Here is a 16,607-nt window from a genome sequence, read left to right as displayed (position 1 = left end):
CCCTCACCACAAGGGAATAGTTTTCTGGTTTGCACTAAAAATATGCCCAATATCAGTCAGTTATCTACAATTAAAATAATCCATTCTTACTGTTCAAGCCACCTAAATATGGGCATTAAAAAAAAGAAAGAGACTTCAATAAGAGAGCAGGCAAGACCCCCTGCACTGTAAATCAGTGTAGCACTGGTGCTGGCCAAAAAATCTAGACTAACTTTACAACACTTGAATATCTGCCTGGTTTAGTATTTAGACCTTAACTGCAGAGCACTTTAATGGCAGCGAGGCAATGAATACAGCCTCATATAATTAAATGTGTTCACAAGGAAAGTAGTATGGAGAGTAAAAAAAGATGATCATCAACCTCCGAACAAGATTTTTTTTATACAGTCAGCACTTTTCACCTAATAAAATATCACAAAACACATTTATCCATGAGGGACCTCTCCAAAAATAGGAGATTGGATTTAGACTGGGTAAAACAACTCCTACATCATTTCCTCGGGACATTTCTCCTGGTGAGACAGTGCATCGTACCTGAGAGGACAGCCTCCCCCGGGCAGCCTGTAATGGAGTACAAGCAACAAAGCCACACACAGTTCAAAAAACACAGTGGAGGCCAATGTTCAGCTAAATCAGATGGGTGTGCAGAGCTTGGCCAGCCCCAGCAGCTGGCTGCGTAAGGGCAGGATACTAAAACAAGCTCCTAATTCTGTTCACAGCTGAGCTGGGGAGATTGTTTATGGAACAGATATTTCAGGTGGAAATGAAAACATCTTTAATACTTGGGTTTAGATTTGCTTATTGGGAAGATGTATACTCAAGGCAGGTCAATCATGTCTGTATCAGGAGGGTTACTGATACACATCATGGGGCCAGATGGATAACCAAGTTCCTTTTTTTGTAAAGCAATTTAAATCTGGAATAGGTCCACTTTAGGTTTACTCAGGTGAGGCATGGAGCAAACTCTCAGAATATTTTAAATTTAACTCTGGGGAAGTTATATAGGATCACAGAATCATTGAATGGTTTGGGTTGGCAACCCCCTGCCATGGGCAGGGATGCCACCCACTTTGATCGAGTTGCTCAAAGCCACAGCCAGCCTGGCCTTAAAGACTTCCAGGGATGGGGCATCCACAACTTCTCTGGACAACGTGGTCCAGTGCCTCACCACCTTTACAGTAAATAGAGAAAGTCAAATATCTGCAGGGCTCATTGCTGCTACTATAATCAACTTTCAGCAGCTGCTATTCTACAGTGCTCCAAAAACCACGGCCATATCACAATTAAATGTCCCAAAAGGTAAAATGACCCAGACATAATGTGGATTATTTCAAGTCGGTGGAAAGCATTTAAATGCCTGAGAAGTAGACACAAGATGTGCTCTTCATGATGTACTCAACAAGCTACTTGTGCCCAAACTGTGGGACAGAAGCCAGCCCTTGAATATTACTGGTAAAGACAAAAAAAGCCCTGCTTTCTTCTGCTTTTTTAGATGGAGAAATTTGAACTGCAGTCATCACTACGGTAAAAGAAAAGGAACAACACTAACCTGATGTTGCCTCTACCAGTGCCAGAACCACCCTGGGAGGCATGCAGAGACCTCTGAGCCACCACCCTTCTTCACTAGCTGCAGCTGCATGGTTACAAGCTATGTGAGATCGAGAGAGAGGAAACAGATCTGGATGCTCCAATTTCTGTCTTCCTGTCTGTTTAGGAGAGGCCCTGTTACTGCAGAGCAAAAGCTCATCTGGTCCTCTTCAGTAAGAATCTACAAGAAGGCAACCCACCTGGCTAATTCTGCCCCAGCTTGTGTATGAGAATGTCCTTGTCTGAGAAATGGACATGGTTCCTGCTCAGTCCCCACGAGCTGAGTGGCACAGTCCAAGATCTGCCTTATAAAAGATTGTGGTCTTCTGACTTTTTTGCACTAATAATTTTGGCTCTGGCTGACAAGTCTGAACAGCTCTGCAAGAAGGACATTAGCAAAAACAGGGAATAAAAGGTATCATTTATACTTTCAGCTTCTATGACGTCCTCTGGCAAGAAGATCCACAGTTTAATTATAACTACAAAGGAGAAAAATTATGTTTATTTGTTTGCTTCAATCCACTGCCTGTTGTTTAATTGGGAAACTTCTTATACTGTGATAAATAGCAAACACGCGTTCCTTCTTCCCTTCTCCAATGATGTAAGGGACCTCTCACATATCTACCCTTGGTGACCCCTTTTCTAAGCAAAATCATCCCACTCTCTTATTCTCATTTTATGGGAGCCATTTCACAATTTAATTACACATTCTGTGAAAAGCACTATCTTTGTCTTTAAACCTGCTGTGCAATCATTTAATTGGTCGCCCCCTGTTCCCGTGTTATTAGAAATAGTAAATAATCATTCCTTGTTCGTGCCCTATGCACCAGCCTCAGTTCCATAGATCTCTATCACATCCCTCCTCAGCCATATGTTTTCTGAACTGAGTCCTAGTTTATCGAGTCACTCTTTGTATAGAAGCTATTCCAAATAAAAGATGATCTTTGTCACCATTCACTACTTCCATTATATCCTTCGTAAGCAGCAATCAGCCAAACTGCATGCAGTAATTTAAGATTTAGATATATTATGGATTTATACAATAGCACAAAAAATTGTTTTTCTATCCCATTTTGTTCTTTTCCTGGTCATTCTAACTGCTCTAGCTGGTGCTCTGGGTTGGTTTGTTTTTTTGACTGGAGATGAGCACTCATTTGCGTATTTCAGAAAACTACCCACTGTGATTGCCTGATCTCTGTCCCTGAATGGTAGGAATTAAATTAGAATCCACCTTTTGTGTGTTTACTTAACATTACTTTCTCCTTGTATATTACTTTGCATTTCTGAGCACCAACTTTCACCTTACCCAGTCATTCCGTACCAAAAAACCTTTCTGCATATATGCCATTAGCTTTATATTTGATTATCCCAATAATTTTACACTGTTGGCAAACTTTCTTTCAGCATCCTTCTGCAGCTGTGCTCTCCAGTTAAGGTTAATGTCCAAGCACGGTGTAAAATCCAAACTTCCCTAGCATGCACACCGTGGTCACTAGCTGAGACCTGCATCTTTCTGTAGCAGAAGCTGACAACAAGTTCAGCACATCAGTGCATGCCTGACCTCTTGTCCACACAAAGTGGATGGACTGAGTCCAGGAGGAGTTAAATGTGCTGTACACAGCAGGTATCCTCAGCCAGTCTCTTGCTAGGGGCACTGAATCACATAAGCTCTGAGGATGGGAAACGTGCAGGCAGGGGGCTCATGATGCTTACACCTGCTGTTGACATCGGTTCTGTGCTGCCTGATCCACACTTGAAAGGATCAAAGCAAAAAAAAAGAAACCATCTACATACATAGGTGGAAAATATTCTTTATGGCATGAAATGAATAACATTTCATGTCAACTTTAAGCTAATGGGGTTTGTGATGCAGCTTCTGAAAAGCTGGTAAATAACCTGGCAATCATTCACAGGCAGATAACAGATGTTCTCTTCAAGTTTTCACACATTTCCTAAAACCAGAAACCAAAAGCAAGAGAGTCCAATACCTGGTAAAAGTTCAGTTGCTCTTCGGCATAAGAAACACAGCAGGATTTTCCACTTACACAGGTCTGATCATAAAGGATAAAACCTCCCTCATCCTTTGGCAGTATAGTTAGAAAATAAAATAAGGAATTAACCAGTGACTTGGGTGACTGTAATAAAGTCTGTTTGCAATTTGAACCACCAAGAGAATCAGCTACCAACACTTCTATGCATTGATCCACAGATAGTGTGGATAAGGATATGTACGTTTAGAAGCTTAATAGATGAAAAGAGACACTGCTATTGGCAAGCAGTTTATTCCTCTGCAAGCTTCAGTTCAAATGACTCAGTCTGAACAGGATATTGAGCTCCAGTGATACTGAATGAGGCTACAGAAACGGAAATGCAATTTGACACAGCCACATTGCCAATTAAGGATAAAATACAGGAAATATGTCAACTAGTAACAAAGACAGAGGCATTCCGGGCTTCTATATGAAGCTGGTTCCTTTGGACCCACTTAGGAAAACTTTGGAGTTATTCAGGTACATAAAGCTGCAGCAGAGCCCAGAAGTAAAAGTAAATATAAGAAGAAAGAGGAAGAGATTTGGGACTGCTCACAGTTCTTATCAAATTATAGACACCGTGTGTAACTGAATCAGTTCTCATTAGTAGAGGCAGTCACTGAGACAAATTCCACACTTGTATACCTGGGACAATCCTACTGAAGCTAGCAGTTATGTTCAGGTAAACTTGGGCTGACAAAGTAGAATTTGAGCTGTCACAGACAATTTCTGGAGCTTGTACATTGCTAAGAGAGAGAGCAAGCAAAATGAAACAGAACTACTTGATAAAATGATCTTGAAAAAATCCATTGATTTCAAAGAAAAGGATGCAGTTTCCACAACTGAGGGAGACCCACTGTGTCTTGTGCATCCAGTGACCTTGTTAAATACTCCGGTACAATAGTTCAGCCAACAACAAATGCCCTGAAGTGAGAGAAGCCCCTTCATTACGGCTCATGCAGCCAGGTGCTGACACGACCGCTGTCAGGCTCCTAAATGCTGTGGCCGCCAGTACTCCAGCAGAAATGTCTAATTGGTCAATAGGAGCTCTGGGGGGAGAATGCCAACAAGCCTAATAGGCAGCAAGCACCTGGTTCATTGATATAAAAATCAATAGGGGAGCAGCTTAGTCTGAAAGCCTGGGAATACACGGGTGGTCTCCCCATAATGATCTTCCCTATGGGGATCTGCATGTAGGATATATTCTCCTGTAACACAGCAGAGCCAGAAGAATCCATTTGTGAGTCATTAGTGTAATACTGGTTTTAGCCTGCATCCCGTTCCATTGCTCTGTGGTGCTGCTCATTGTTTCCCAGTCTCCATGCAGCAGGACCATCTCAGTGGATCAACTTTCAGGAAAGGCACCTGCCAGTTAATAAAGATGCTCGATCTGACTGGAATGCAGTGCTTATGATGCCATTCTGAAAGCCCCAAGTACCTGCACTGTTTGTCCCCAGGAAGAGTCCCGTGGGGACTTTGAAATGGATCACACAGCCATGCCACCAAGCTTGACCTGAAGCAGTGGTTTGTGAAGGTAAAATGGTAAATGGCTCAGTCTGCCAACAAATCTGCCAGTCACTGCTGATAGAAATGGGGTTTGTGATGTGCATACTCATCCACGGGGAGCTGGATCGAGACCAAAGTCATTTCGTGCAGGCCACTGCACAGCCAAGAGAAGATAGTTTCCAGTCTGTACTGACCTGGCCTGGATCAGAACTACTAGCCTAGAGATGCAAAGCTCTGGAGTATGTTGTTAGTCCCAATGGCCTACAAAAAACAAAAGTATGTCCATTTTATGCACATAAATATATACTTCTGTACGTATAGAGAGACGGTAGGAAAATTCAGAGATCATCAATGAAAAGAGAGATCAAGATCTGTTTTTCTTCTGGTCTATGAATATGCAAAACTCCTGATAGGTACAAGTGACTCCTGACCAGCGCTATGTACATATGGAGTCAACCAAAACACAGGGCATGTGATGTTTTTATTTACACTAAGACCTTTCAGCATGCAACCCAGCTAACAGATAAAACTTCCATACAACTAGATAGTGAGAGTTCCTTCATTTCAAGAAAAAATTTCCAGCTCACCCTTAATTAGGTTGTATGGAGCAGAACTGTTTTTTTATGGTATGCTTTAGATGTGGTACTTGTTCCAAATCCATTTGTAAAGTTGTTTCTAAGCTTAAAAAATCAGCAGTTGAGCTTTCAGACTCCATCTAGAAGCCACCAGGAAAATGCACATTCTAAGGACAATGGATACCTAAAAAATGAGAACTTGGAGAGAAGTTCTTGAACACAACCACAGGTAGTAGCGAGGACTTGGCTGTGTTATTGTGACTGTTTCACAGTTAATAGCACTTTTGTCTTTAGCCACTTTTCAAGCGCCATGTAAATATCATTTTTAATTTGACCTATCATGGTTTTCCAGAGCACAATTACATCTTCCATGTTTAAAAATAATTTCACGCTATGCTCAGACTTAAAACTCACACACGTTATCAAAGAGACTGCATTTCCTTCTTGCTGACTTTGACAAAACGATCTTCTCAAAACTGTTCAGAACACTTCAAAACTAGCAGCTCTTTTTGCTGTTTCTGCAGCTGCATCAAACCTCCCTCTCTGTACCCCAGCAGTGACTTTCCCTCTGGCATTGTTCCTTGTGTCACCAGGGATGGTCCTCCTGAGTTGGTTTTGCCTTTCCTGCCGTGTCTCTGTACTTCAGGGGTGGCTGAGGAACCAGTCATGGCTACAGAAGGATATCCGCAAGCTTCTTAAAATGAAGCCCACTGTGAACTCCTGAATAACTGAGGAGAAACAAAGGTAAAGCCAATAAATGGGAAAGAGTTCAAAAGGTGAGAACACAGGAATCAATTCCTTCCACGTCATGCCTTAATATTCAGTCTTTGTTCAGGCAACTCCTAATCCTTCTTAGGGAGCGTGATGCTTGGTACCTTTAACCTCATTATGTAGGGAGGGGATTATGAAAATTTGATGTGCGTGAGCCCATCTGAGCGCTCTTTGCTAGCTAAAATGTCAGAGGGGACCTGACAGAGAGACCAGGGTACTGCAGTGAGGTAGGAAAGGCCAGGGAGCTCAGGATATAGATCTGTGGAAAACAAGGCTTTTTTAGTTCTACTACCTATACGAAAACTTGTTTTTACTATTAATTAATAATAAATTCACTCCAAGCTGCAATCCATGCTCAAACCCATCTGCACAGTATGGATGCCTTTTTCCATACCTGCTGCCACTACTGCTAGCCATTCACATTGGCTTTGAGACATCACATCATGAATAAAATAGGAAAGCAGTGAGAAGAAATTGCGTCTTACTTGTGCATCTAGGTAATTCATGAAATGAGACTTGGGAAACTATTTTTGTTGCCTGTAATACTCCAGTTAATTGGACAACTGCTGTGCCAGAAAACCTTTTCCCCTCCTACAGCAAGTAAAATTTATACTGGTGATTGGTAACAAGAACATCTTGATAAAATGGCTGAATTTATTCTATACCTATAAATGAAAAGAGTTCTTAACAAAGGGGGGTAACTGATATGCTCAGTAAATCAAGGATAAAAGGACACAGGCTCTATTGAAGATTTTTCCCCTCGTCTTTTCTTTTTAAACCTTTTGATGAGGTGCCCTGTTGCTCAGAGATGAGCTTCCACTGAAGTACTTTTGGAATTATCTCAAAGAGAAACAGATCATTTAAATGAGTTAAAGCCCCCAAAACAGATCCACTATCTCCAACCTTCGGTTCATTTTTTATATTAAGAATTTTATGAAATTTATAAAATAACTTCACTACTAAAACAGGGGCTTATAAGAGAAAAGTCTCATTCTTTTTTTCCTGCTTCCTTCTGAACTGGTGAAGGATGATACATTTAGAATAAAGATGAAAGCAAATATGTAGAAGAGAGGGAATATTCTGATAAAGTTGTATTTATCACCTTGAGTGTTTAGAAAACACCTACAGCCATTGATTCTTTAAATTCCTCCAGACCTACCTGGGATTGTGGACCTTCAGGGAAAATTCAACTGAAGATAAGATAAGGTGCTCCTTTCTAGTTACTTCTTTATTATTTTTTTTCTTCTTTTAGACAACACAGAGAATTTTAAAGGTGTAGGACAGGAGAGCAGAATTTTTTTTTTATTTTTTATTTTTAATATAGATGGAAAGATTGTTTTTTCTCTCCTGTATGTTTTCTTTGGGGACCAAGAGCTATTGCATGTGCCAGAAGGAAGCCAGTCATGGCTGCAATACTCAACAGACTGGATCTGTAAGTTCTCTATGACCTCTATGATAAGTAAAACAAAATTATGGTTTTCCTCATTTCATAGCAGGGTAAATTGGTCATTTTACTCACTGGGTAGGCATGGGGCAGACTAAGACTGGCCTGAGACTGCGTGCGTTTGTACTGAGAGATTATCTGTTACAAAATTTGCTATACATTTGCCACGCATTTGCGCAGGTTTATAGCAATATAATATTTACTTATTTTTCCTAAGTGCTTGAGCAATTGTTTATGTGTGTTACAGGTGCTGACTTTTAGTCCAATATGCTGGCATGTATGTTGGAAGCAATTTGTACTCCTACAGTAGAGAAAACATTATATAAAGAAACTCTGCCAAACTAGACAAACTTATGGATGTATAGACCCAGAGTAAGGCATCTGTGCACTATCGTTAAGTGCACAGATTCACACTGAGCTCAGTGAGGATTTATATACATGAGCACTTACATGAGGATATATTTGAAAGGCAATTTTGATGCAAGTGTCAACAAAAGATGCAAATGACTACAGATGTACAGAATTGAAATCCATCTTGGAAAGTTTTAGGGAATCCAAGCGACATCTCAAAAGCTGAAAAATCTTGTAGTAAGAGTTCATCTCTCCTGTTGTTTCCATCTTTTCCTGTACTGTGTAATTCAGGGATCAGCTTGTATGGGATCTACCAATATAGTCAAGGAATAGAAAAATGTCAAAATGAATTCTTTCATTTTGGTGATGAAGTGCTAGCTTTGCTTGCCAGCATGCAGGGTTCAATAAAAGCAGACAGGTCTTCAAAAAATAGCAGCATAAATAGATGAACTCTTTAAAGTAATATAAGTTCTGTCATCTAGATGTGAAATATAGACCTAAGTGTCCGTCGAAGTAAAGGCTGACCGCACATTCCACAGATAAGTGTTAAAGTTTTCTCAGTGTCTTGGGCAGAGAAATGTTTTAACTACCTATCTCCTTGCCACAATAGACAGAATGAAAACATTTGAAGTTGAACACATTTTTCAAAGGAAGAAAACAAAGCATCCATAAAGAAACAAAGGCATATCACAGGATGAGGTGTCTAGGTAGCTACTGTTTTCAAGAAAGTTGCAATTAGCTGTGCAATGGAGAAGGTGAAGTGAGTTGTATTTCAATAGCATCTGTAACGATTTCAGTGGCTAGAAAGCTGATAGGTATGTGCAGGGGGTTGGTTTCAAGATTTCCTTGTGAGACAGAAGGTCAGGATTCCTGTGGTCTCCTGTCATATTTAATTCATATTCTCTGGCCTTCTTCAACACATTTATTGAATTACAGGAATAAAATTCAATGAACCAAAAACAAAGAAGAGAGGACAGGGCAAATCCTGATTTCTTTTACATCCCTATAGCAAAAAAAGACTTCAGTGGGCTTGTAAGAGAGCATCTGAAAGCAGAATTTGGAAGGAGGGGGAGGTGCAAGTTAGTATAACCCTTCTCATCACCCCCGTAATTGAATCCAAATAATTTTTTGCAAGGAGTGAATATTTGCGTGTGGGAGTAAGGATCCAATTTCTACCAGTTGAGAATCTCCCTGTCTACTTTTTAAGGGTAATCTTTGCGTAGTCCCTGTCTGCTTTTATCGGATTCCTTCTTGCCACAAATGAAATGGCAGCAGACTGGCTTTTCAAAGCCATTCTTCAGAAAAACATCACTGGCAATTCATCATATGAGTACTATGGGGCAATTCTCAAATATTTAAAAACTACCAGCTTCGGGGAAGTGCCCTCCTGGCCCTATTGGCATGTTTATAATGATGGTTCTCTGCAATCATTTTAATTAATGGATGCAACCCCTTAACCCCCCTCCAAAAGTGAGATGCAGTAAGCACAGGGGTTACAAGAGGCCTGCAGTGGGGACTCTAGACCAGCTCCTAGTGAGGAGCTCTAGACCTGCTCTGTGATTTTGGGGAGTAAGACCTTGTTGTGTCCCCTCTGCTCCTGTTATTCTGCTTTTATCGTCCTGTAGGCTGTCTCCAAGAACCGAGCTGTTGTGGGTATAATAGTGGGTCACTCTGATTTCTCAGCCACCTCTTCAGACAAATCTACACAGAGCATCTACAGTTAAAATAGTACAATGCCCTCATCCCGTGGTTAAAATAGTGCAATATCCCAGTGTGAACACAAGTTGTATCAAAACCTCATACATACAACCTGTACTGATACCCAATAACATCTTTACACCCGTGTAATTTGTTTTTAGAGCCAGGTATGTGTAAATCTGGTTGTTGAGTCTGACCCAATATATTCATCTAAAATAAAGATGATATAAAAGGCTTTGAAATTCTATCCAAAACTGCAAGCTCACCAATATTTAGCATTGGCATTTGAATTTTTGGAAATGTCAAAGCTAATAAATAATGTATTATTTTCAGAGCTACAATGTACCTTTTTCTTTTAACACTTGCATCTGCTTAGCTTCCAAAAAATTAAGAGCTCTGCACACGTACATTTCAACCTATGGGATAGCTGCCTTTCCACTTAATACGTTTAATAAAGGTGACCAGATGCTTTGTGTTTTTAATGGCTTGTTCTGCATCCCAACAAAATGTCCCTGTTTTGGCTGTGATAGCAGATGATTCATTCTGAAACCCAGCCCAGCTGCCCTGACACAGCCGAGGCAGGGCACAGTTAAAAGACAAGCCATCTGTGCAAGACGAGTGGTCTGGAGGAGTGCTTTGTCAGGAAGAGACTGTGATTTCTTGGTCACTATGTTTTGTAGCTGGCCAGTACCCTTAAGCATCCTATGGGTCCAACCTCTGCCTTTGTAATTGTGTCCCACATGCCATTATGCCCTCTTACATTCCCCTCACCTAGAAACCCTTTACCCTGCTCTGCTATATAAGTTCCTATGTTTCCATGAAGTGTAAAATGTTGATCCCACTTTCATTCTTCCCAACCACATGTCAAAATTTCTGACCTCAGAGCTGCATCAGCCAAGCTTCATGCTAGAAAAAGCAAGAGGGATTCATTTATGGCTTTTCTGAATAATTACCTCTGCCCAGTTCTATATTAGCATCTCTCTATTGTCCGTGCTGCCAAAAGAGACATCCTGCATTCAGGAACAGACACTGCATTGCTTGTGGGCTGCCCGAATTCAAGGGCAAAACTCTACCGCAGACAGCTCTCCCCATCGCCTCACCAAGAGGCAGGCATGCACACCTGAAGGCAAAGCCTGGTCTTGAGTGTGCCACTGAGAAAAGCCACTGCAAGCCTTGAGAGGGTTCTGGCCCCATGGCATCTCTCCCACAACCTGCAGCCTGTGTCGGGGAGCAGTGCTGACACCTTTTCCCTGCCCAGGCGATGAAGCGTACAGCTAGAGCGGCTCTGCAGGACACCACTGTTCTGGGGTGGGAAGGAAAGGTTTCTGTCAAGTTTTCTTTACAGCCTGTGTTCTCCAGCATTTGAAAGAACTATTGCAACTCAAGTCATCTGGCATGCATACAAATGACAAATACGCTTCAGAGGCAATAAATTAGCAATTTAAAGGCTTTACTTCCCCTCATGGACTAATTGCCAGAGATTATAGTATATTATGAGAGAGCAATGATACTAATGCCTAAATATGCTTCACTGATTATAGAGCTATCCTCAATAACCAAGCTGTTTAAATGTCAGTGCAAGAAAGCTCTTTATTATGAGATTAAATATTATTTTGAAGCAATGCAATAGGATCTTCCCAGGCTTCACAGCTGCAATAACACTGTCTTGGAGCTATATATATTGGACAAATGATGAGGTTTTTTACATGTGTACTGTAAAGGGTCCCAAAATATTCTTGTGCTGCAAACTTGAACAGCATTCTTTATAAGAAAGAGGGTCTTGGTACCTTTTTGTTTTGCATTTGTTACTTATATGCTGCTGTCTTCATCTTTTTCTCTACTTTATATTAATGCTTGTGTATCACTGGTGTACAGACAAGATAAATTCTTGATTTCTATTAGTGTAAATGAGTGAGGAATCAAACCTCAAAGTTCTTTTCTTTTTTATTAAAACATCTCTAAGTACTGCTGTCCTGCATGCTTTTGCCACTCCTACAACTTATGTTTAAATAAATCTGTGTATAGCCAGCACTGAGAGAACTCCTGGAAATTACATGGAAGCTCCAGTTTTCAGGTTCAGCTTTTGACATGAAGCAGAGAACAAAAGTGACTTGAAACCATAACCCCACTTCTGCTGTTCTGGAGATGGAAGGTGGTGATCACCAGCTGAGGGGTAGATTTAGAAGGGAGGGAGGCTAAACAGGATTTAGCACCCCACTAATTTCATATAGGGCTCTGCACATGTGATCTTGTCACACAGTTGCACATCCTTCCCATATAGATGACAGCAGCACGTACCCAAAATACAGCAACCTTTTTCCAAGAAAACCCAAAGCAGTGCAGTAGGCACTGATGGTATCTAGATCAGATATGTCATACTCCTTCTGTTGGTTCTAAAGCTACCCAGTGTGATGTTAGCTGTGTGTCATAACAGCAAAGCAGAAGAGCTACAACATAGTCGAAGATCAGACCTCTGGTATTTTAAGATATGTATTCACTTCATTTTGAATCTAACTTAAAATAAGAGGGTAAAACACATTTAGGAGGCTGCTCATTGTAGTTGACTGCTAACTATCAGTGGAAACTCTTGTTTGTTCTATCAGCTCATGATCTGCCTTCTTTCTGTTTCGCCGTGGCTGATTTCTTCAGCCATTTTATATTTCGTCTGTAAAATATAAAGCTTGTTTACCTCAGAATGTCTGAGGATCTTTCTGATGCTCAGGTAAAAGACACCTGCCAATATACTCAGAAAAGACATAAATTGCTCTATCATTTGTAACATTAAAAAAAATCTTCATCTATTAAAAACACAGCGTGACTGACAACGAACATGCTGAAAGGCCAAGAGAATTCTTTTTCTGCTCTTCCAGGCAGACAATAATCTGACATCTTTTTTGTTATGTCTTGACTTAGAATGTAAGACAGGGAACCAAGTCTTTATACTTACAACAGTCATAAACTTACAATACTGATGTTAAGTAAGTAAGCAGAAGTAATAGGTTGACACTGTTCAAAGGAGAATTCTGTGGACTTACAGTAAAACGGGGAAAAATGACCTGCATCTGGCCGCTTTTATGCAAATGTTATTTGAAATGAGATTAAAATCCTCTTGACTTTTTTAGCAGGCACCTTACGAAATGCTCCATTGTTCCCAGCTCTCACTTACCATGTATCCTGGTGCACACGTACACTTTCCTGTGATGCTGTCGCAATCTGCACCGTTCTGGCAGGAGCAGGTCAGCTGGCAGCCTTCGCCGTAGTATCCAGGGGGACAGGTTTCATTGCAGTAGAGTCCAGCCCAGCCGGCTTTGCAGCTACATTCTCCAGACAATGGATGGCAGCTAGTGAAGACAGACAGATGTTACTGAGATGTGCACGCGAAAGAAAAATACTGTCCATTAACTGCAGGAATATCTCAGTTAAACATTTCAAATGCAATGCCAGCAAAAGTCACACTAAGAACAAAACAAAGCTGAGAACTGTCTGGGATGGCAAACATAAGCAACAATATAAGTCTGGAAATGTGTAGGGAACATGCTACCAAATACCATACTGGGGTGTCACTTGCAAACACTGGGAACTTTTACAGAAATGGTAATTTTGCACCCATTTTATTTAAAAATATAATTTATTTTCTGTTCTCAGATCAGAAAATATCTTTTCTGTTCTCAGATGAATGTGACCTGGGTTGTTGACATAAACCACCCGAGGATTAAGCCTTGTATGTGCCATACCATTTAGGTGTTACACAGCCAGTTAAAGATGTTCAAGGCTAGGAGGGATTCCCTCGGGTCCTGTCGCTGTCCCCAGAGAGCAGAGCTCAGCGCCTGCCCCTCCGCTCCCCTCATGAGGGAGCTGCAGGCTGCCATGAGGCCTCCCTTCAGCCTCCTCTTCTCTTTGCTTCATAGAATCTATTCATTTTCCTTTATGGTTATTTATTGCTACGGTTTAATATTGAGGACATGACTGAATAGATTTCTTTACACCTATAAAATTAATATCCTATATGTTAATTTTCAAGGTAGCCTCATAAAATGAAATTTCCAAGTATGTTTCTGGCAATTACTGGTAGGAGAGGTTAGTCACATACTGTTGTGACTAAGAATGATCAAATTTTGTGAGTGTCATGTGTTTCATCATAAATAGCGTTTGACTGAGTAATTAAAACAATTCATCAGCTTAACAAACTACTATCCATGAAATTCTTCTGACAAAGCAGTCCCTGAAATTATGGTCGTTCACACAGCACCTCTTAACATTTAGATGAAAATAATAAAAGCTCGTTTTTTTCCCCTCTGAGTCTATTAATCATTACTTAATAGGAGCAGAAAGCTAAGCATTAAAGACACATTTTACAGCGGATTTTTGTTTCTTTGTTTTCACTACCACTACACATGCCATGCGCTTGCATGAGAACTGCATCCATTGGCTAAATTAAATCTTTCAAACGTAATGCATGCTCATGGCAGTTTGAATCAGTCTATGACAATTCAATTGAAAATACTACACTCAGTAAGAATTTCTACTCCCAGGCTGGCTCCTTCATCAAAACAGACAGCTTTTTTGCATGGGATGCAGGCTATTTATTAAGAACTAAAACCAGCTAGAACCAAGTAGATTTTGCAGAAGTCTGTGGGAGAAAGGGGTATAAAATCCACAGCAAGGCCCGGTAAAAGGTTGAGACCATGTTCTGTGCACTGCCCCCCTGCCAAGCTGCCTTCTACTCCTTTGTGAGGCTTTGAACTAGGAAAAGCCCCATGCAGATGCGGGTCCCTGCATCCATGTAATCTGCCCCTTGAAGCAAGACTGGGTTTATCATTAGCCTGAGCTTATCAGACCTTTCTTCTTCTCCTAGGCCAAGCACTTGTATTTCTTCAGTGCTTTGCAATACATGTCTTTTGCTGTCTTACAGAGTGCGTTAAACTCTTTAAACACTTTAAATTGCAGTTATGGTACCCACAACAACAGGTCCAGGTAAGTAGCAACAGCTGAAGAACAGGCAATATAGCAGGGGAAAGAAATCTTTTCCTTGATGGTAGCAGAATAAATGTTTCCCATGCTTTTAGCAAACCAAACATTCAGACACACCACGGTCTTATGGTCATGTAGCATGCAAAAAGACCTCAAAGCTACGTAGCTGGCTCCACAGGTAATGAGGTTGCAGGCTGTGTCCAGCCTGGGGACATGGGAGAGATGTCTCGGATAGGAACAATGCAGAGAACTGAATCACAAACTCCCGTCTGACAATTAAGGTGCCCTTACACACTGTTAACTTGAAGATGTCTGCAATTTAGATGCTTAACCAAAATTCATAAAGCAGCTGTTCTCTTCCTGATTCTGCCAGTGAATCTTGGCCATATAAATGATCCCTTCTGTATTTCATCTTTTCCAACTATAAAATGGTACCTTTTCTCCTTTGCAGATCTTTAAGATCTGCAGCTGATATCACTAAATAGTCCTACATTTTTATTATTATTACTATTTTTATATTCCGGTAACTGTGAACTATTCCATTAAATTCATCAGAATTACACACTACATATATTGCAGCTCACAAGGTAGAAGTAGTACATGTATGTGTGAGTTAGGAACATCCTATATGGGCATCCTATAAACTTTCACCGTGTTTAAACTATGTACCCTGACATATGACTATAGCTAGGAAATTCGTTTGTCGTCCATCCAATCACCTATGCATCCAGTCTATCCAGTGAACTAAATGCTAGCTGTACTGAAGTTGAAAAATTTGAGGCAATTAATGGACAAGTTGTTAAAACAAGGAACAGGAAATATAGTTAGAAATGTGAATTGTTTGTATAATTCTTCCCTTTCTGTTCTGAATGTACCTTTCAAGGCCCATATAACATTTCAAGGCTATAGGAAGGTAGCATATGTTAAGGCACTTCTCCATGCCACCAACAGACTGAAATTAAGAAATACAAACAGTTCCTCTGGAAAAGGATCTCTTAATGGATGGGCAGGAGAGCCTGGGGCTTTTGAGAGGATCCCAGAAGGCAAACCCACTAACATCTGCTTTCAAACCACTTGATGAGAGCAGGAAGGAAAGCTTAGTCTTGAAGAATTTGGCAGTGTTAAGCATTAGTATTTTGCATTGAATCTTAACAACCTTTATTTCTCCAAATCTCTTGGATAACAGTAAGGAATAGTGTAAAAAACCTAGAATGAGTGCAAGCAGCCAAGTGTTCCTCTGGCACTGGATCAAGCAGAGGTGGAAACTGGAATCTGTCCACAGCACACAACATGGCAGGAGACAGAAATTGTTCCATGGCTCTTGCTGCAGTTTGGAAGCTACCATTGCTCCTTGGCTTTTGAGCCACATTAACAGCATTGAAAGATTTTTGATACTGTTTTGATACTAGATGAACTGAAAAAAAGAAAGCATTTTTTGATGTTTGCATTTTTTAAGCATCTAATTTTGAGGAAACCTGTTTTCTTTTGCTCCAGGTAATTTAACTTTGTAAAGGCAAATTGGGAAAATAAACGCTTTAGACAGCACAGTCTGTTCCAGTTCCTGAATTTGTTCTCCACACATCTTTCAGTCAAAACAAATTCTTCCAATGAAATTTCTGACTTTCTGTTTATACACTAGCACCAGTCATCTCATCTTAATAAATAGCTCTAATT

General features: G+C 40.6%; 1 protein-coding gene across 6 annotated transcripts in view; it reads right to left on the bottom strand.

The window, feature by feature from the left end:
* The window catches only part of MEGF11 (multiple EGF like domains 11), a 280,329-nt gene that overhangs the window by 59,018 nt on the left and 204,704 nt on the right, over positions 1 to 16,607 (bottom strand). For all 6 annotated transcript variants that reach the window (XM_068696388.1, XM_068696389.1, XM_068696391.1 and 3 more), the window contains one exon: positions 13,129 to 13,303. In XM_068696388.1, coding sequence (XP_068552489.1) covers positions 13,129 to 13,303 — 175 coding nt within the window. The remainder of the gene's footprint in view (positions 1 to 13,128; positions 13,304 to 16,607) is intronic.

The sequence above is a fragment of the Anas acuta genome, chromosome 12 (genome assembly GCF_963932015.1).
Source record: "Anas acuta chromosome 12, bAnaAcu1.1, whole genome shotgun sequence".
NCBI lineage: Eukaryota > Metazoa > Chordata > Aves > Anseriformes > Anatidae > Anas > Anas acuta.
The sequence above is the reverse complement of the archived record's forward strand: the minus strand, read 5'-3'. Positions and strand labels throughout refer to the sequence as shown.